This window comes from Petaurus breviceps, unplaced genomic scaffold (assembly GCF_028583685.1).
Source record: "Petaurus breviceps papuanus isolate PSGF00001 unplaced genomic scaffold, PetGlider_PUasm1.0 37, whole genome shotgun sequence".
In the NCBI taxonomy this organism is placed as follows: Eukaryota; Metazoa; Chordata; class Mammalia; order Diprotodontia; family Petauridae; genus Petaurus; species Petaurus breviceps.
In genome coordinates this window covers 67237864-67259652 of record NW_027186296.1, presented here as the reverse complement: position 1 = coordinate 67259652, position 21789 = coordinate 67237864, and the positions used below count along the sequence as shown (strand labels likewise).

Genomic DNA, 21789 nt, shown 5'->3' with positions numbered 1-21789 from the left:
AACAGTTCTTGTGTGAGCAAACATATGATGCAATCCTCAGCAGTTCAGTAGATTAGAGAAACAACTCCCACAGAAATAGCTATCATAATCTTCATTAGCCATATCCAAAAGCAGGCTAGAATACAACTAAAATAATGTCTTCTTTCTTATATATTCTGATTTGGACTTGTGTCCTCAAATAACCACCTGGAAAAAAACCCAAAGTACTCTGGTATTAGGAACACACTGAGGCTTCACTATCACCATCAATAAACATTGAACAAGCACCTACTATGTGTAAGATGCTGCACTAGGGATTTGGGAGATATATCAATCATCACCAGCATCATCATCATCACTAGCACCATCATCCTACTACTACTACTACTACCATTAACACTGAGATTTAAGGTTTGCAAAACTGTTTACATATACGATCTCATTTCAGCCCTACAGCAACCCCAGGAAATAGGCATTTTTATTACTCCCATCTTGCAGCTGAGAAAACTCAAACTCAAAGATATTGTCACTCGCCCTTACAGTCAATAAGTATCTGAGGCAGGATCTAAACTTAGGGCTTCCTTATTCAAAGTTCAAGTTCTATCTACTTTGTCATCTAGAACTATTCAACACAACTCTCACTCTCAAAGAACTTACGGCCTCACAAAGAGATGGTCTTTGAGGTTTTTGTGATCAGCCATGCCTGTGGCTGTGCTGTAATGGGATTGGAGCCATGATGGCTCACCCCAAAGGTGAGTGGTCTGTAGGTGCTGTGTCTGTAGTTTGTTTTTCAGGACTTCTGAAGCCCCTAAATGTTTTTTAAAAGAGGATAGCCCAGGGGTGGCTAGGTAGCATAGTGAATAGAGCACCGGCCCTGGAGTCAGGAGGACCTGGGTTTGGATTCAGCCTCAGACACTTAACACATACATTAAAAAATAGCCATGTGACCTTGGGCAAGTCACTTAACCCCAATTGCCCTCCAAAAAGCAAAAAAACTGTTTTTTTTTAAAAGAGGGTAGCCCACATTCTACTAAAGCACATGCTACAGAAAAGATTCTAATCATGAGGTTCCAGTGATTTCTTAGCATCTCATCAAAAGAATTACCAAAACAGCTTGGGAGGCAGTGAGGTATAACAGAAAAAATAGACCTGGAATCAAGACAGAATTGGGTTTGGACTCGCGGTTCTGACGCCATTCAGCTGTTTGAACCAACCAGGTCATCAATCTCACTGAGCTTCAGTTTGGGCATCTGTAAAATGGGTATAAAAATTACTTGTCCTGTGTATCTCAGGGTTGCTGTGGAGAGGGTGCTTTGTAAGCCTTCAAGTGTTGCAAGTCGTTCTCATTTCTTTTCCATTTTGATAGATGAGATTAAGCAAACACTGGTTCTGAAAACACATCATTCATATAAATTAACACGGGCTCAAATATAAAGAAATTAAGGCAGCAGCCATCCCACAAAGGGCAGTAACTTCTGCCACCCCCTTCTAATTCCTTCCTGTTACCTTTACAAAGCAGCTTGTGTTTAGGAAAGGCACACTAGCTGCATGTATAGAAGGAGAGGTTAATGTTCTTGCTACCAGCTGATAATGCATGGGGCATGGAAGAAAGGAGTGGGTGTACAAGGAGGGAGGGTTGCCAAGAAGGGGGGCAGTACAAATAGGGGCATCTGGTGAACATGTTCTCAAGTTAGGAGATTTATGAACATCCAGCAATGAACACTGTGGTACCGAGAATTTTGGGTAACTGAAAATGAAAATATCTGTTCCGCTAGAGGAGTTTAGGAAAGAAGAAATAAGTTGTTTTAGACATGAGGATGATCACAGGATATGTTTGCTGTTCTGTCTCTCCTTCCCAGAAAAAATAAAACCGCTATCAGAAAGAGCCCTTCCCTAGCTAACTTTCCCCCTAGAGATTCCCCTGAAAGACAGGAAGAAATTTTTTTTTTTTGTGCTCCAGGGATCACATTGAGGAACAAAAAATATGTTTTTGCTTTGCTCTGCTTCCAGGGAATACACCTTAACCATGTGCTTTATTTTTCAGTGAAACAATCATGTTTTTGCATCAGATTTTTTACCAAGGCCTCAAAGCCCGGATATCCAGCTGGCCAACATTAGTGCTTGGTGAGTAATGACAAACACTTGGAAATTAGACATTTGACTAATTTAACGGCATCCTTCATTAAAGGCTACATTTCAGAGGACCTATTGGCCTGTCTCTTTGTAGCCCAGGCTGGCTTTAACCCCACATGATTACACACACCACCAAGTAAAATTCCCTCTAGTAAATGTTCTGATGCGTCGTCTGGACTCATGGCTGAGATGAGTTAGTTTTTAATACCAGGCAAATTACCCCAATGAGATTTGGGAGGCTTTATTGTTGTTCTTAATTCAAAGACTAGTTTAAAGTGATTAAGCTTTTTTTATATATACAAAAGCTACTTCAAACCTAAGCCCTTTTCCAGTTAAATATTTGGTGTTTCTTTAAAAAGAAAAGAAAATTCCAAAATAGTCAGGGAGCAAGTAGATGAGTGGCCACAATATGCATATATCCCTCTGCTGGTGGTGTGGAGTATGGACTAAAGAACATTTGTGAAATTCACAAACAGATAAATCCAAAACTGGACAGAATCACAGAGCCAGAAGAAATTTCAGAGATTATCCAGCCCACCTCACTCCACCACTACAAGCCTCATTTTATAGATCAGGAAACTGAAAACAGGAAAGGTAAAGCCACCTTTAAAGTCATGCAGGTAGTAAGCAAATAGTAGAATTGGGACTTTCAAACCCAATTCTACTAACTCAACCCAGTATTCCTTCCACTAAACCATACTTTGCCCCTCTACAGGGATATGCTGGTTCAGTAAGCTGGAGCCTTTTTGACATCTCCAAAGAGGCAAAGACTTATCAGTACATGCAGCCAAAACAGCTGGACATGAATCAAAGTCCATAACTGTTAGAGAAAGGGAAAGGATCATCTAACAGTGAGCTCACTCACAAAGTAGCAAACATCTGAGAAGTCATATATCCTCAAAAATTGATTATACAGAAGCTAGGAACAAAGGCAGGGACTGCTGAGTATCAGCAGTCACGGCGATCTTTTTCAAATTCATTTTGTTAACATGCTGCCACCATTTTCAGCAAGAAAACATATCACTAAGCCATGCCACTGCCATACAATTAGTAAGTCACATTTGTGCTTTTGGGTGGGAGAGGAGGGATACAGGAGAGGCCACACACCGGCAAACCCTTCTGGAATACCAGACCATCTTAGTACCAAATTTCCTTGTATCTTCTCAAAGGTGTTGATTATGTATTCCTAAGAAAATTTCTAACTACTTTGGACCCTCTTATTCAATTTGTATTTTCTTAACATTTTAGCTATTTAACTTTTCAGTCTTTCCCTCTCACAACTTCCATAAATGAGAAACTTCCCCAGTTAGTAGAAGAGACAGGAAAAGTAGAAAGATATCTGGTACAGGGGAAAGCTATAGCATGGTAGATAAAATGCTGGGCCTGGAGTCAGGAAGACCTGAGTTCAAATTCAGCCTCAGATACTTACTAGCTATGTGACCCACATAAGTCACTGAGCAAGTCACTTAACCCTGTTGGCCTCAGTTTCCTCATCTGTGAAATGAGATGGAGAAGGAAATGGCAAACCGCTTCAGTATCTTTGCCAAAATCCCAAATGAAGATTGGATGTGACCAAACAAAAACAATCCAGGGGAAAGAACATTTGCTCTGGAGTCAGAAGAATTGAGTTCAAATCCTACCTTGATCACATACTACCTGTTGGTTATTAGACAAGTCATTTAACCTGTCTAGGTCTTAGTTTCCTAATCAGTAAAATGAGGGGGGTGGGATCAGCTGGCCTCTGAGGTCCCTGCCAGCTCTAAACTTTGATATTACTTGTTGTGTCAGGCAATATCCTCTTTTTTCCTCCTTTCCACCCACAAAGAAGAACACAAAGCATCTTTACACTTGGAAAACTTGGAAAAACAGAGATCTTTTTTCCCCAAAAAAGGGTAATTTTCTTTATAAAAGAAGAAAGAACTTCTCCTGAAGAGCTAAAGGCTAGGTGCTAGCCAGATGTTGCTTCAATACACTCAACTCAATACAATAGCACTTCTTCACAAAGTTGAGGTTGTTCCTGGCAACCCACAGCTTCAACCAGCTGTCTCATATAAGATGCCTTCTTTTTCTGAGCCTCAAGTTGCAGGTTCAAACTCATGCCAGAACAAAACTTCCTCCCCACCCTACCCCACCCCAATGAAACTTTTGGGGGAAAAGACCTAAACAAAAATTGAAGGCAGAAATTTAAATCAACTTCACAAGAATCCTAGAGTGGCAGAATGTATGGAGTTTCAGGCATACTAAAGCTACAAACAGGTGAGGTGAAAAGTAGGAACAAGGCTTGGTTGAATATGTTTGTCGTGGTTAAACCTGTTTGTCTGAAGAAGATCTGGGGTTTTTAGTGGATTGTAAGCTCAGTAAGTATCAATAATGTGACATGATAGCCAGAAAAGCTAATGCGATTTTGGGCTGCATTCAAAGACATAGGTTCCAGGTGACAATCTCTGTATTCTGCCCCTATCAAATTTCATTGGAGTAGTGTTTTATGTTCTGGGAACCATAGATTAAGGATAGTGATGAGCTATAGAACTTTCAGAGAAGGGCAGGCAGGATGGCCAAGGGCCTTAAGTCCATGCCATGTGAGAATTGATTGAAGGAAATGAGCATTTGGGGCCTGGAAAAGAGAAGACCCAGGGGCATATGGGAGCTGTCTTCAGTTATGTAAAGGCGAGGGACAGTTCATGAGGAAGAGTGATCAGACTTGATCTGCTTGGACCCAGAAGGCAGAACCAGGGGCAATGAGTAAAAGGTACAAGAGGCCAGAGTTTAGGATTGATGTCAGAAAAGCTTCCTAACAATTAGAGCTATTCAACGATGGGATGGACTGCCTTGAGAGTTGGTGGGATCTTCCTCCTTGGCAACCTTCAGACAAAAGTGGGATGAAGGTGTGTGGGAGCACAGATTCCTGTGGAGGTGGATTTGATGCAATGGTCCCCAAGGTCCCTTCTGACTCTTCAATTCATGATTCTGGAAGATTGCAGTATGGAATCAGATCCCCTCGTATAGTCTTGGGGGAGGGGAGGTTGGTAGGAATTGAAGTGGAGTCAGAATAAAAGAAGTTGCTTCCAAGAGAGATTGGGGGATATGTACTAGAAGGGAAAAACCAACACAAATGTTCTCTGCATCCAGAGAAAGAATTGATAAATGGAAGTATGTATAGAATATTTTTGTCTAATGGGAGCCATCTCTGAGGTGGGGTGAGTAGAAGGAAGAAATAAAGGGAAAAAGAAAGAAATTTACATAACTTCATTGTGTATTCAAAAGGAATAGCAAGTTGTACATAGTGAATTTGCAGTTTCATATGCAATCATCTTTTTTATTATACTATGCTATGGAAATGCTTGTTTTATTCCATAAATTTAATTAATTTTAAAATGTAAGTGGATACCTAAGTGAAGTGGGCCAAGGAGCATTTAACTTGATTGTCTACATGTAAGCTTTACAAAATGTGTAAACTGAGGCATAGGCAGATAGATAAAGGACTGTGAAATCCCCTAAGGGGCAGCATGGTACATTAGAAGGAGCCCTTGGCTTGAAGTAAGAAACCTGAGTCCAAGTCCTGGCCCTTTTACCAACTATCTGATTTCATCAAATCGTTTTATCATTCTGGGCCTTAATTTCCTCATCTGTAAAATAAGAAGATTGCACTAGATTGGCCATGTCTCAAATTTTTTAGTCTTAGAACCTTTTTATACTCTTAGAAAATTACTGAGGACCCCAAAAAGCTTTTGCTTGTGTGGTTTATATCTATTGATATTTACCATATTAGAAATTAAAACATTTTGATGTTTTTATGAAAATGGTTCTGACCTCACAGACCCTTCTGAAAGAGCTTCAAGGACCCCCAGTAGAACCACACATTGAAATTCACTCTACTAGCTGATGACCAAGGTCCCTTCCCACTTTTAAATACTATGATTATAACATGCTTTTAATTTGGAGATTCTGAAGAAGAATATGATTTATTTGATCATGGAGAAAAAGATGGTTTCAGAGCTAATATTCCAAGTTTTAGTTCCATAAGAAGCCCTAATACAAAATAAATGGTTAATCCTGGCAGAATCAAAAAAGGATAAATACTGAGAATAGAAAAGAGAACAAGTGAACCAAATCCTGAGTTTCATTCTACCTATTTCTTCCAGCTGACCTATTTGACATACTGCTGCCTATGCTGAATATCTACCAGGAGTTTGTGAGAAACCATCAATATAGCTTGCAGATCCTAGCTCACTGCAAACAGAACAGGGATTTTGACAAACTCCTGAAGCATTATGAAGCAAAGCCAGACTGTGAAGAGAGAACTCTGGAGACCTTTCTCACTTATCCTATGTTTCAGGTAATGTGGTCTTTTAGAATGCATAATAAGGGATTGTCCTTAAAGAGGAAAAAAAATTCAATAGAGATCTCATCTTTTGGTAATATAAGGCTGATTTATCTTTGTATCCCCTGTGCTCAGAATTTAAAGGGTGCTGAATGAATGAATGTTTATAGGGAAGGGATCAGTAACAAATCAAATTAAATATTAATAAATCTAATTATGGTACAATAGGGACTCCCTGAGTTATGAACACCAGACCTATATTTGAAACATGCAATCAAACAGCTAGCTGCATGCTAACCCTGCTCCAGTTACCCATCCTAAGGTTGATCTTACCCAAATTCACTACAAATAGTGACCAGGTGGTATTACTGCAATTGCACCACCTGATGGCCCTTTCTCTCTTATATGTCTATTCTCTTTGTCTTTCTGTCTCTCTGTCCCTCCTCTCTCTGTGCCTCTCTGTCTCTGTCTTTCTCTGTCTCTCTCTCTGTCTCTCTCTTTCTCACTCTTCTTCTCCCTCTTCCTCCCCCCTCCATCTCTCTGTCTGTCTTTCTCTGTGTGTCTCTCTCTCCCTCTCCCTACCCTCCCCCCATCTGTGCGTGTGTGTCTCTCTGTCCCCCATTTTACCCTCTCCCTTTCTCTCATGTTCTCTGTCTCTCCTTCTCCCTCCTCTCCTCTCCACTTCTCTTCCCTCACTCTCAAAAGGAAATCCATACACTTTCAAGTCACATTAGACCTAGTGCCAAGCAAATGCCGTGAACCTCTAAAAACCACCAAAAGCACTTAGAAGCTTGCTGTAGACCAGTTTCTCAAAGGATACGTCTCAGTATTTTAATATGCCATGAATGTGCTGCAAAATTTTGAATTTTGTGTTATCACAAATTTTTAAAATTATCATTGTGTTTAAAATAAATTTTACTTAACCAGCAATAAATTTTGTTTAATAAAAATCTTACTCAGCATATATAGTACAGTATTATAATATTCAGAAAACAAACAAAAATTGCCTATTACATATATGTACTAATCTCAAAACACAACACAGACCTTAAACTGGCAAACAACTCAACAAAAACAGCTGCACTTATTGAATAGAAATGCCACAAATCTCCCGACTCTTCATAGAATTGCCACATTAAACATTCAGTGTGCTGTGATTTCTCACAGCAGAGAATACTATGCCATGAACAAAAATAATTTTGAAAACCATGGCTCTCAAGACTCTAAAAAGGTCTTGGTCTACCTACTCCTCTTCTCCTACTTAAATCTGTTTTTCCTCATGCCCTATTGTTTCTATCATTTTCCTGCTTTAATTACCAGAATTGTTTTCTGCTCATTTTCATTACAAAATTATATTTACATAAATGATAACATTATTTCTATGGCTAAATGCTCCCTGAGTTCCAAATAAAGAAAACAACTTGAGTAACACAAACCATTTGTAAACTGGGGACTGCTGATAGAAGTCTATGTTTTCCAGTCCCTTCTCTTGGTAACATGTTTTATTTTGGTTTTAGAACATGGTCCCAAACAGAGGATTGCTCTTGGGAGAAAACCTGGTGCAAATTTCCTTCTAACAGTCAGAACCGTGTAACAATGAGACAATCTGACTTGCTAGAGAGTGAGCTCCCCCATCATTTGAAGTATCCAAGATAGACAACTGCCTCTCAGGGATCCTGTAGAGGGGATTGCTGCAATTGGTAGGAAGTTGTGCCCAATGTCCTCCAGTGCCTCTTCTGGCTCTAAAGAGTCTTTGATTCTATGGTTACTCCCTATGCCTCTCCCTCCAAAACCTTTCAGAGCCTCAGTTAACATGTCTGCAATTGCCCTGTGGCCGGTCTACCCTTCTTTGACTGTCTACTCTCTGTAGATCCCCAGGTATATTCTAACCTTACATGAACTCCTGGCACACACTCCCCATGAGCATGTGGAGCGTAACAGTTTGGACTACGCAAAATCAAAACTAGAGGAATTGTCCAGGTAAGAAGTCTCTGCTTTTATCTTACTGTCTTCCCAAAGAGTAGTAGGCAGGGGTTCTTAATCTGAGGTCCATGAACTTATTTGTTTTAAAATTTTGACAACTATATTATTTTTCCTTTATCATCTTATGTATTTTATTTTGTGCAGTTAAAAGACATTCTGATAAGGTATAGGCTTCACCAGGCTACCAAAAGGGTCCAAGACATACACATTCAATCGGTATTTACTGAATGCTGTTAGGGTGTATAACCTTATATTCTATGTACAGAAGAAATGAGCAGCCAACTGGAATTGCTATAGTCCAGCTTACAGGTTCAGAAAATCATTTCTGACAATTTGCCAAAACTGAGCAGAATCATTTATAAAACAGTTCCAATTAATTAAATAATAATGGTGGATTCCATTCAGTTCAATAAACATATACAAAGCACCTACTGTGTACCAGGAGTCACTGTGCAAAGCAAAGGGTATATAGAGACACACACAAAAAAAATTGAAAATCCCTGCTCTCAAATAACTTATGTTGTACTGAAGGAAAACACCAAGTACCAGCAAATAAAAATCAGCAAATAAATACAAGATCATTTTGATGGGGGGTGGTTATGGAGAACGCTAACAATTGAAGTGATCAGGAAATATCTCATGTAGGAGTTGGCACATCAGCTTAATTTTGAAGGGAGCTAAGGATTCTCCAAATTGGAGCTGAGGAGGGGAAACATTTTAGTTAAGGAGAATATCAGATATAAAGACCAAGAGGTGGGAGATGGAATATCATATCTGGGAGGCAGGGAGGAAATATGTCAGTTTGGCTAGAAATAGAGTGTGTAACGGGGCAGTTAAGTAGTGCAGTGGATAGAGCACTGGGCCTGGAGTCAGGAAGACTCCTCCTGAGTTCAAGTCTATTCTCAGACACTTACTAGCTGTGTTACCCTGGGCAAGTCACTTAACACTGTTGACTTCAATTTCCTTATCTGTAAAATAAGCTGGAAAAGGAAATGGCAAACCACTCCATTATCTTTGTCAAGGAAACCCCAAATGAGGTCACAAAGAATCAAACGCAACTGAAAAACAACTAAATGACAATAAAAGAGTATATAACAGGGTGTACTGTGATGATGTGTGAGGGAAAAATTTCTTTCTGATACTTGTGACTGCTATGAAGGGTACCCCCTTGATTAAATTAAAGCATGTAGGGAACTGAATCAGGAACAGAAGGTTGCTTGGTGAATGCTGAATTGGAGCAAGAGAGCTAGATAGTTGAGAAGAAAATTTCATCGTCTTATAGAACCTTCAGAATTATCCCTGCTCCATTACGAAGCACTCTTCCCCAGTGACAAGATATCCTTCTCCTACATAAAGAGATAGTGAAAAATTAATATTTCTTGGTTTTCTAATAATGCCAGTGCCCATGCAGATCACCTTCTGGTGTGACAAAATTCCTTCAGCAATAGCAAAATTACCATTAGATCCCAGAACTCCCATCTACACTCTCACTCTGACATGTTTTAGACAAGTAAGATGCACTTACAGGATGGCTGAATGGGTTTCGGGTTACAACCTGCGGACTTTAAACAGAGACAAGTGAATTGGTTCAACCAAGAATCAAATTGTCAACCTTGGCCTCTTGAGTGCAGTTCTTTGATGAAGCCACAGTACTTCCATTATTCAACTTCATGGCCTTGGCACATCACTACCTAGAAGCATAAAGTCAGAATGTTAGAACTGGGAGGAACCTTAAGTGGTGATCTCACCCAGCTCGCTTATTTCAAAGATGAGAAAATTGAGACCCAGGGAGTAAAATTAACTTGCCCAAAGTCACAACTAGACTGGTTAGCTGGCCAGTGACAAAGTCTAGAATAGTAAACAGGTCTCCTGATTGCCAGCCCATAGCTATGTTAATTTCCTATATTATTGTCAGAGGAAGGTAGTAATAACTATTATATCCATTCCTCACTCCTTCTCAGTAATAATATAAGGCATAAGGAGACATTAGCTAAGTGAGAAAAAACAAACAGCTAGACAAATTGTTACTTTTATTGTTATTTCTTCAAACCATTGAAAGAGTTGTGATTTCATCCATGTGGGCACCTTCTTCCTCCACTGTAGATGACAACTCCCCTATGTCACCAAAGATGATCTTTGGTTTGGGGGATGGGGCTATGGCCAAAATAGCTAACAGCTTGGTAGCCCACCTTCTGATGCTGAGTTTCTCTTGCTATCTACAGCCTTTGGGAACTTGGGAAACCCTGCTGGAAATTATGCCCTGCCTAGAGCCTTAGGCTCCTTAGACTACAAAGAAGCATCATAGTCATTCTACACTAGTTACAATAACTAACATATAGGCTTTCAAAGCACGTTTCATGCATTATAAGATAATATTTATAAAGCACTTAGTAAAGTGCCTGGCACATATTAGATGTTTAATAAATGCTTATTTTAAAAAATTATCTCATTTGATCTTCATAATAACCTAGTAAAGTATACCCATTTTACAGATGAGGAAAAGAAAGTTAGTCTCAGAGAAATTAAGTGACTTGACCAGGATCACACAGCTAGGAAGTTCCTAAGGTGAGGATTGAATTTCAGTCAAAGTAGTTTTTGTTTTTGTTTTTGTTTTTTTAAGAAAGGGATAAGTCTACATTATAGCTCCTTTCCTCTGAGAAAAATCTTACCAGGAAGTTAGGGTGGTCATGCAGGTCTTGGTCTGATACACAAGAAGGGGGGTTTGAGCTGTGTGTTGTTATTCAGTTGTTTCAGTCATGTCTGATTCTTCATGACCCCATTTGGGGTTTTCTTGGCAAAGATTAAAAAAACGTAGTTTGCCATTTCCTTCTCCAACTCATGAGGGAACCAAGGTAAACAGGGCTAAGTGACTTGTCCAGGGTCACATGATTAGTAAGGTCTAAAGCCAGATTGGAACTCAAGAAGACGAGAGTCATACTGACTCCCAGCTCAACTCTCTATTTACTGTGCCACCTAGCTGATGTTTTGAGCTTTGTACAGATAATACAGAGTCAGGTTAATGCTACCATTTGAGACTAGATGTGAGGAGTGCACATAGAGTTGGGATGTTTATTGAAAGAGCTTGGGATCAGACTGAGCAGTGAAAAGAGGGGATGAAATGAAGGCTGTTACAGAAAGTAGAAAATAGACTTCTACTTAGGGTATTGTCTCCAAATTACCATTTATCTTCCTCTTTAGCATGGAGAGAATAGGGCAGGAATGCATTACTTTGTTATGCAAGCTGAAGAATTTTTCAGGGAATAGTAATAAATTGCATTTATATCATTCTTTAGAGTTTGCAGAGCTCTCTCTTTACAACTCTGTAAGCTAAATAGCATATTGTTGCCAGTACTTTATAGACAAGAAAGGTAAGGCTGGGGAAGTTAGTACTTTGCCTCACAGTCAACTAGGAAGTGGATAAGGTAAGATTTTAACTAGGGTCTCCTAACTCCAGATCTAACATCTCATGCCACACTGCTTCCATTATGTTAAACACATTACACACACACTGGTAAGCAAAATTACTCTCTCCACTAACATATTATATCACTGGTAAAGTAGGGCAAATCACTTGATTTCTCTTGACCCCTGTTTCTTCAATTTGAACATCTTGCACATCCAAATGAATGTTGTCCTCCAAAACTGTTTCCTTGGGAGTCCAGACACTCATTCCAATAATGCCACTGTTATTTTAACCATTTCCAAAACTCTTATTTGGTAAAAGTTCAAAGAGTTACTTTTGACAGTATGTGAGAAAAAAAAACAGAATTTTATTAGGAAGGAATTTTAGATGGGAGCTTTGAGATTATGTAATCGAACCTCATTTTACAGATGAGGACATTGAGGTCCACAAAAATGAAGTGTAGTATGACCTCACAGAAAGAACAATGAACTTGGGTTCAAAGGACCAGAGTTCAAGTTATGACTGGGCCATGGACTTTTTCTGCAACCTCGGGCAAGCCATTCCACTTTTGTGAGCCTCAGTCTTCTCAGCTGTAAAATGATAGAATTGTACAAAAGATAACTTCTTAGGTTCCTCCCAGCTCTAGATCCTCTAAAGCACCTTGTTCAAGATCTACAAATTAATGGCAAGTCTGTTTGCAAGTTAACAGTAAAACTGGGATCAGAATCCAGGTCCTAAGCATCCCAGGTTCTTTCCACGACCTAGAATATAATTATTTTATAATTTATCCATCAACAGGGATAGGCTTCTGTGAATTCAGTTCTCTAGCCATCGCACCACCCTGCCATAATTATTGATTCACAATGACATTTCCCAACTTTATCATCTGTATCAGTGGCTTCAAATTGAAATAGAAACAGGGGACACTAACCCATAGATAAACCTAAAGCCTGCATATTGATTTAGTTTCTAAATGAAATATTATCTATGTTTTATTATATCTCTATCTATTTTGTTAAAAGTTATGCAATTGCATTCTAATGTGGTTGGGGCCACACTGGGGAGTGATTGCAGGCTAGCCCGAGGGTACGTCTTTGACAAATCTGACTTTAAATCATTCACCAGATGCAGTACAAAACAACTTTTGGCTATTAGCAAAAAGCAAATCTACCCTCAAAAAATGACAGTGTTGTAGAACTGGAGTCATATTTTATTCTTGGGTACCACATGTTACAACAGACCTGGAACACATCCAGAGGAGGACAAGCAGAATAGTGAAAAGACTGGAGATCATGTCATTCTAGAACTACTTTCAGAGAACTGGGCAGTGTTACCCAGCAGCAGAGAAGACATGACTTTGAACATTTGAAAGTCTTGCCATGTGGACAAGGTATTAGATGTGCTCTGCTTAGCCTGAGCAGGCAGAACTAGAATAAATGGACAGGAGTTACAGAGAAGCAGATTCAGGTTGGCTGAAAGGCAACACTTCCTAATAAGTAGAGTTGACCAAAAGAAAAGCAGCCTGCCTATGGAGGTAATGGGTTTCCCTTCCCTGGAAGTCTTCAAACAGAGTTTGGAGGATCAATTGTCAGGGATGTCATAGGAGAGGTTTCTATACCGGCACGAAATAGACTACGTGACTCCGAAAACCCCTCCCACCCAGAAATTTTGGGATGCCACCCTCAGACCTTGCCCCTATGAAAGCTATCCAGTGAAATATGCTGCCAATTCACAAGGCACTTTCAAAGAGGCTTTCAAAAACAAACTAAAAAAAAAGGTTTTGAACAATGTAATATCTTTGCAATAAAGGTTTAACTTCCCAAGGGGATTACTTTGATCAGTTCTTCACACACTTAAAATTTAAAAAAAAAATTTTTTTAAACATTCTGGTGGGTTTGTTTAAAAACTAATCTAATCATATGATTGTGCATAAGCCAAAATGAATTTATAATTAATAAATTAGGATGTTATATTTTTCTTTCCAATTAGTAAAATGTCTACCTAGACTAACAATCTTTCACTGTTAGTCACCATGCCCAACCCCATGTGTTAGAGCAGTCTAAGATGGCCATGTAGACCACTGAAGCCCTCCTCAAACTATATGTTTTTTGCCATGTGCTGAAAAGCTCTTCTTCCTTAATTCAGCCTGGTTCAGTGGCAAGAGTTCAGAACTTTCCTGCTGATCTTAATCATGGGATCTGAGTTCAAATCCCAAATATTATTTACTTCCTGAGTGACTTTGAGCAAGCCTCAGCTTATTCATCTGAAACAAGAGGGGGTTGGATTAGATGGTCTCTGAGATCTCTCCTAACTCAAGACCTATGATCCTGTAATATGAGGGATTTCATTTTGGGGAAGTTACTAAAGAGGAGGGGCTGCAGTTTTTCATATAAACCAAAAAAATGCCATATTGGATGGATAATTTATGTCAAGCACAGTACAATACCTTACAGAGTTAGCCCAAGGCCAAATCACAAAGGGAACACAACCTTTCAGAGCCTTGAAATCCCCCCCATAGAACCATGCTCCCCATCTGCATGGTAAATCCTACCTTTGTCAGATGGCCTCCCCTACCAAAACTTATAATCAAGAAAGAATGTTAGTTGTGTGACCTTCTCCCTCCCTTCTGGGCCTCATTTTCCTCATATGTCAAATGAGGGGGTTGAGCTAATCGGTCTCTAAGGTGTTTCCAATTCTAAAGATTACATGCTAAACTCATTTACACTTAAGTATAAATGGTTGATAAGGCTTAATGTGCACTTTCAGGCATCATTAAGAAGGTGGGGGAGGTTTGGAGACGTGAGGAGAGGTGAATTTTCTGGAACCCTGAAACCACCCATTCCCCAAGGGTCTGTGGGACACTTAGAATCCAAGCATGGGGCTCCTGAAAGTATGTTATTTGTCCTTATTATTGCCTCTAGCAGCTGTGAAAAGCAGCTGGAGGAAGCCACCTCATGGAGCAAAGGAGAAATTGCAGCTGTCAATGGAGGGGTGTTAATGCACCTATTTTCAGCTGCAGCATCTGTCTCTGTGACTGGCATTTGTGACTAGCTCCCCAGGCTGTGCAGCTGTCAGCTCCAGGAAATCTAAATCAGTCTGCTCAGGAGCCGGCTGCCTTGTCAGGAGCTCCAGAAAGAAATGGGGCCGAAAGTGAGACTCTTGCCACAGGATTTCTGATGCAATCGCTCTGTCTCTCTGCAGTAAAGAGACTGCACCAAATTATCCAGCTCCCCTCAGGGAATCCTTTAGACTTCTGAATCTGTAATTTGTCACCACAGTCCATTAAATCTGGCAGATAAGCTAGCCCAAACGTCTACCAGGTCGAGGGGGATTTTTGTTTCTGAAAATGGATCTCTCCTCACACATTTCCTTTGACAGGATCTTGTATAGAGCTGACTACAGCATACCAGGATAGGCCTTCGCTCTTAGAGCAATCAGGCATTTTTCCCACTAGCCTGTGGGGAAAACTGGGGTCTTTTTCTACTTTCATTTGAATCCTTTCAATATTCTTGATTTTGTTGGTGGGAATGGAGAGGAGCAGTAGCTGAGGAGGAAGGAATGAGATTTTAGTGATGAGAAAAGGAGAAATGATCCATGCAAAACTGTAAAGCAGGCCAAGTTGTGGTAGAAATAGTGGTGGTGACCCTTGGACAAATCATTTCACCACAGTTTCCTCATCTGTGAAATGGAAGCTGGAACTAGAAGATTTTTAAAGTTCTGTCCAGCTTTAACATTCTCTGACTTCTATTTGCCTTCAAATACTTCATTCTCCCCCTCTTAATGCCCCTTCCCACCCCAGGCGTTAGGTGTACTCCTGCCACCCTGGTCATCTCTTTCTAGAACAAATCTATCTTGACAAAAGCAAAAACTCATTCCTATTATTTGGCACTTTGATACATTTCCCTTTCCAAAATTATTTGCATTTCTTTAAAAGGAGACATTGGAAAGGACATACACTGGTAGAATTCCCAGCATCGTAGTATCACGGATTCATCATCTAATCTAATCCCCTTATCAGTGGGATAAAGAATATTAGTCAAAAGTTTAGACTGTATTCCATAGGAAAAGATGAACAGTTGAAAACTTTTGATCAAAGGGAAAACACAAATTTTTTTTTTTGCTTTTTGGAGGGGGGAAGGTAGGACATTTGGGGTTAAGTGACTTGCCCAAGGTCACATGGCTAGTTTTGTGTTAAGTGTCTGAAGCCGCATTTGAACTCATGTCTTCCTGACTCCAGGGACAGTACTCTATTCACTGTGACACCTAGCCACCCCCAGAAAACACGATTTTTAAAAATAATTCTGGACAATTCAACTGACAGTCTGGTTTAGGATTTAAGACTAAGAAAAGAATTGTATAGGGGAGAAAGTGGAAGCAGAGACATTAAGTAAAACTATAGGTAATGAAAGTCTGAACTAGGTGGTCACAGTGGGAATCAAGATAAGAAAATTGTTTGGATATATGGTATTTGCAAAGCAATACAATATTAATTCTTAACATCTCTTTGATGTTCCTATCTTTTTGTCTCTTTGAGAGGGTCTCTTTGTCTCAAATGTCTCTTTGAAGGTTAACACAACACCTGCAGGGAGGAGATGTTGTTAAGGGGATGAGCTTAGCACCCCTCCACTGGTACCAAATAGACAGCCATAAAATGTAAAGTCAACTCTGCTAAAAAAAAAAAAACTTAAAAACTATGTATTTCTCTCCCCATCACTGTATACAATTCTTTATTCTCAAGATGTCTTTAGGATCATAGATAACTTTAAGAACTTAAAGAAGTCTTAGAGATCATCTAGTCCAACCCTGGACTCATTTTAAAGATGAGGAAATTGAGTCCCAAAGTAACAGCCACTAAATGGCAGAGCTGGAATCTGAACCCAGCTCCTTTGCGTTCTTTCTACCACACTAGGATGCCTCTTTCAAAATTTCTGGCTATTGCTATTTGCATTTTCTCATCCAAAGACATACTGTTGTGTTCTAAGAAAATGAGGACATCCTTTGGTTAACTGCTCTCTCTTCTGTTTCTAAAGAATAATGCACGACGAAGTGAGTGAAACTGAGAACATTCGGAAAAATCTGGCAATTGAAAGAATGATCATAGAAGGGTGTGAAATTCTTCTGGACACCAGCCAAACTTTTGTGAGACAAGGTATAGCACACATACATATGACATGCTCCTATCACGTGCATAAACTGCCAGTTTGTTTTGCCACTATACGTCAAAACCTCTTTTCATGTTTTTCTATCATTATGGGGTGATATAAGGCATAAAATTGCAGTACTATATATATATGCACCATTTTCACAGTTTCCTTTTCTCCAGATGTAAACATAATTATATACAGATGGCCTCAGTTACTCTATTGTGTGCTATAGTAAACATTGGTGCTTTCATGTTTGTTTGATTTTTTTTTAACACAAAGGATATCAATTTCATGTAACAGTTTTAATCTCAGACATCCTGGATACCAAAGACAGAACATAGATGTTAGACAATTTCTTCTGACATTTGCTCAGAAAGTATCTCCTAATGATACTTTACCCAAACCCTTTATTCTCACTGCTGGAAAGCTTTTCTAATCATTCAAATCTTCAAGATCTCTTGAAGAGAAAAAGAAGCAGGGGAATGCAGTGTCAAAGATGTGCCTCTAGAGAGCGGAAGGTCCTTTTCCCCTATCTCTGAGGTGACTAAAGATCACATGGAAGGTGTCGGTCACATGTTTAAGGATCAGAGCTATACAGAGAATCCTTTCACCTGTAAAGAACAAGGTGATGGCCTGGCCAAAGTGGTTTTAACCCATGGTCATGTCCCAAAGGGATTTTGTGGAAACAAATATTTCACAAGTGGTCCAAGAATCTGTCATTTAAGGCACTTGCCAAGAGGTCACAACAATCTTTTTATAACAATCTCAGGCTAGAGATCTCTTTGGGTGCTCCCCTCTATTATACCTGCTGCTGATATTTCTCATTTATATCTTTCCTGCCCGTTGCTTTCTCAGTCAGATAGGAAGTAGCCTATGCCAAAGTATAGCCAGCCTGCTCTTGTCTCCCTGGGGAAGCTGGTCCCCCAAAGGCTTAGTTCTGAAGTGATAGGATGGGGTGGGCATGTGTGGAGGTGGGAAAGCACCCCTGCCACACTTTCAAGAATATTGTCTGTAGGCGAGGTAGGGGCTTCCCAGGGAGAGGCACCTGCCACCCTGGAGAGCTTGCTTCATGCCAGCAGGCACTCTCTTTAGCATCAGAAGCTGAATTTGTCAATGTTTCGTCATCTCTAGTCACTAATTTGGTTCTACCCAAAGATAGATAGATGATACATGCATGCATAAATAGGAATCTATGTATATAAATAGATGATACGTACATATGTACATACATAGATGTAGATACATAGATGATATATACATAGATACAAGGTACATAGACACATAAATGATCAATAAATATATATGTACATAGGTATATAGATAAATAGATGATAGATACATAGCTGCATGATACATAGATAAATTAATAGAAAAAAAGATAGATAAGTGTTTACTATGTATCCAGCAGAGTGCTAAGTACAATCCAGTCCAAGATCTACATTGAGGCCCAAGTGGACTACTCCAGTCTCAGTTATCTATATTGGGCTGAAATCCAAAGACCTCTGCTCTACATTGGAGAAACCCAGATCTCCAAAGCAATTATGCAGCTGCTAGGGGTCAAAGTATGGGGAAGCAGAATTAGGAGTCCCTGACAAAAACGTCCCAGACTTCCTTGGGGTGAGACAGTGTTTACACTCCATGTCTACACCTCAGAACTAATTTAGCTACAACGTTAAGGGAATAAAATGTCCAACACCCTGGAGTCCAACTCCTTTGAGCTGTCTTCATGCAAAACAATTCTCTTTGGTGATTAATGCATAGAATGGGAGAAGAGAAGTTTCTGTTGCTATATACAGTAGAAGTTTTCTTGTTAAGAAATGTTTCTGCCATTCTCTTACTGCTATATATATATATATACACATGATTCCAGAATTGTACATACCTCCCAATTGCATGCATGCAGTTCAATTCACCAAACATGACATCAAGTACATAATATAAGCAGGTCGCCATGTTAGGCACTAGGGACACAAAGATACAGGCAGACCAATGTGTGGTCTGATGATATATGACAGAACAGGAAGAGCACCCAGAGGCACAAAAATGCTGTAGGAGTCAGAGAAAGAAGAGATCACTTCCCACTAGAGTGATCAAAGAAGATCTTGTGGAGAAAATGGCGTTTCAACTAGATCCTGAAGGATGGGTAAGAAAAAAGAAGGGAAGGGAATAAGATTTTATATGGTGCCTACTATGGGCCAGGCATCGCGTCAGGTGCTTTTTAAAAAGATTATTTCATTCAGGTAGAAAACAAAGCTGGTGGGTGGGGATGGTGGAAGGCCATTTTAGGCAGAGGGAGCAGTACATATAAGGGATCAAAAGCAAAAAAGCACAGGACAGCTTCCAAGAATAGCAAGTAGTCTCAATTGATTCTGTCAGTCAGTAAACAAGTATTTATTAAATGTTTATTATATACCAGACACTACTGTGCTAAGCACCAGGGAATACAAAAAAAGGCAAAAAATAGTCCCTGCCCTCAAGAAACTTACATTCCAATGGGGGAAGTGACATGTAAATAACTAGGTACACACAAGATACAGGTACATAATAGATGGAATTTAATCTGAGAGGTGGAAGGAAGTACTGGCAGCTAGGGAAACCAGGAAAGGCCTCCTGCAGAAGGCAGAAGCTGAGCTGAGTCCTGAAGGAAGCCAGGCAAATCAAAAGGCAGTGATAAGGAGGAAAGAATATCCCAGGCTTGGGGGGTCCAACAGCAAGCACAAAGTCACCGACACAGGAGTTTTTGAGAAGCTTCAAGGCCAGCACAGCTAAATCTCAGAGTGTGTGAAGGGGTGTCAAGTGTAAGATTGGAAAGGTAGGAAGGGACCAGGTTCACAAAGCATTAAATGCCAAACAGAGGAATTTAGATTTGATCCTGGAAGTAATACAGAGCCAGAGTGCCAGAGCGATCAGGTACGGCATGGCCAGACCTACACTTCTCCCTCCTTCATGGTTGGCCCATTCCTCAGAGCAACGTGTTACATTCATGGAATGTCCTTTCAGGACAACCTTTCTTGGAATCAAAAGGTCCTCCCTGTGTGAGAGGGTCTTCTTCGTGTGTGATCTTTCCAGTCATTCTTCCGCTCTTGTGCTTTTTTTTTCTTTTTGGAGGGCAGGGCAATTGGGGTTAAGTGACTTGCCCAAGGTCACATGGTTAGTAAGTGTTAAGTGGCTGAGGCCGGATTTTAACTCAGGTCCTCCTGACTCCAGGGTCAGTGCTCTATTCACTGTGCCACCTTGTCTCCCCCTCTTGTTCTCTCTTGCTCAGTTCTGTTCTCTTCTTATACTCTCCTTAAAGGTTGTGAGTTAATCAGTTAAGAAGCTGGTAACCCCCTTCTAATAGTCAGAACTTTGGGATAAAAAGGGCTTCTAAATATATAATACTCTCTGGGGAGATCTGTAGGAAGTATAGGGAGATTCTCAGCTTCCTGCTGGAGGTATTGCAAGAGTAGAATTTCTTCTGCTCAAAGACAGAACTATTTTTCCCATGACCACTCTCTCAGAACCTAATCCCATATGTTTGCTGTAAAAAATAGTCTCAGAGTAGGCAGGATGATGCTAAAGGAATTGCGATGCATTTCTCTTCTCTTAATAGGTTCCCTCATCCAGGTGCCCATGTCTGAAAAAGGAAAAATCACAAGAGGACGCCTGGGGTCACTGTCCTTAAAGAAAGAGGGAGAGAGACAATGCTTTTTGTTTTCTAAGCACTTAATCATCTGCACTAGAGGCTCTGGTGGAAAGCTACATTTGACAAAGGTAAGACTAAGGAGGATGGGAGCTGGAAGTGAGGGATCTGTCTGGCCTGAAGAATTCAATACCAAAGAGAATACAAGCAGGGCTGTCCCTGATAACAACGATACCATAACATTACAGGGGTTAGATCAAATGAGGACTGAACGTAAGCTTCACCCACACAGGCAACCCACCCTGTTCCAATCTTCCTGAATAGCTGGCCTTCTAACTGAGCTTCTATTTGGGAAAAAAGAGATATGATGGGAGCAATCATTTGGAGACTATTGTTGTGGCTTTAAAATAAGGATACAGGCTGTGTTTCATGAATCACTGTTGTGTACATACAGGCCAGAGCTGCCAAAAATAAGTCAGTGATTGAACCTGAATCTATCTAGCGAATCAAGAGCTTTCAAACATAATGAAGAAATAGATCCCTCTTCTGGGTTATTTCTTCATGCCTTAAAATCCCAAACACTGATGCAATGTTGGAATAAACTCACATTAGTCATATATTTCCTCTAAAAGATCCCTAAACCTGCTTCATTCCTGCTCTCTGAAGGAATTTTATTCTAATGGGACTCCAGAGAAAATGTGGGATTTAATGGTGTCGCCCAGCCCTTCTTCCTTGTACGTTGCATCACCTGGTTCCTCATCCCATCTTCTCTCTCTTTCTACCCATGAAACTGGATGGATGTTTGAACTTTCCATCAGCCTCAGGCCATCCAATAATGATTTTGGCTTGTCCAATGCTTTTGCTGGCTGGCTTAAGGCTGATTGACAACTTCAATAGCCAGTGGAGGATGCAAAAGATGAAGACCTAGCAGAGGACAAGCATGGGGGATGGAGCGGGAGTCTAACTAGACCAGAGTGTCAGCAGTGAAGAACAAGAATGAGTATGAGGTGTCAGGAGAGGCCTGTGTTGTGATTCTACACACTCCTCCCAAGAATTGTGTTCCATTTTATTTAACCTGTTCTTGATTCTACTTTTGCAAGCCTGAGTTTTGCTGGTGAAGTTATACCATAGAAGTATCTTTTTGCTCAAGAGAAAATTCTCTCTCTCTCTCTCTCTCTCTCTCTCTCTCTCTCTCTCTCTCTCT

At 40.1% G+C, this 21789-nt stretch overlaps 1 protein-coding gene and 1 long non-coding RNA gene across 2 annotated transcripts in view; one reads left to right on the top strand and one right to left on the bottom strand.

Moving 5' to 3' along the window:
- The window catches only part of RASGRF1 (Ras protein specific guanine nucleotide releasing factor 1), a 220297-nt gene that overhangs the window by 118236 nt on the left and 80272 nt on the right, over positions 1-21789 (top strand). Inside the window, exons 6-10 of the mRNA XM_069098666.1 lie at positions 2024-2103; positions 6255-6448; positions 8304-8413; positions 16850-16968; positions 20556-20716. Coding sequence (XP_068954767.1) covers positions 2024-2103; positions 6255-6448; positions 8304-8413; positions 16850-16968; positions 20556-20716 — 664 coding nt within the window. The remainder of the gene's footprint in view (positions 1-2023; positions 2104-6254; positions 6449-8303; positions 8414-16849; positions 16969-20555; positions 20717-21789) is intronic.
- LOC138169312 (uncharacterized) overlaps positions 1-21789 on the bottom strand; it is a 62060-nt gene that overhangs the window by 17182 nt on the left and 23089 nt on the right. Inside the window, exon 2 of the long non-coding RNA XR_011170323.1 lies at positions 9942-10107. This is a non-coding gene — a long non-coding RNA (uncharacterized lncRNA). The remainder of the gene's footprint in view (positions 1-9941; positions 10108-21789) is intronic.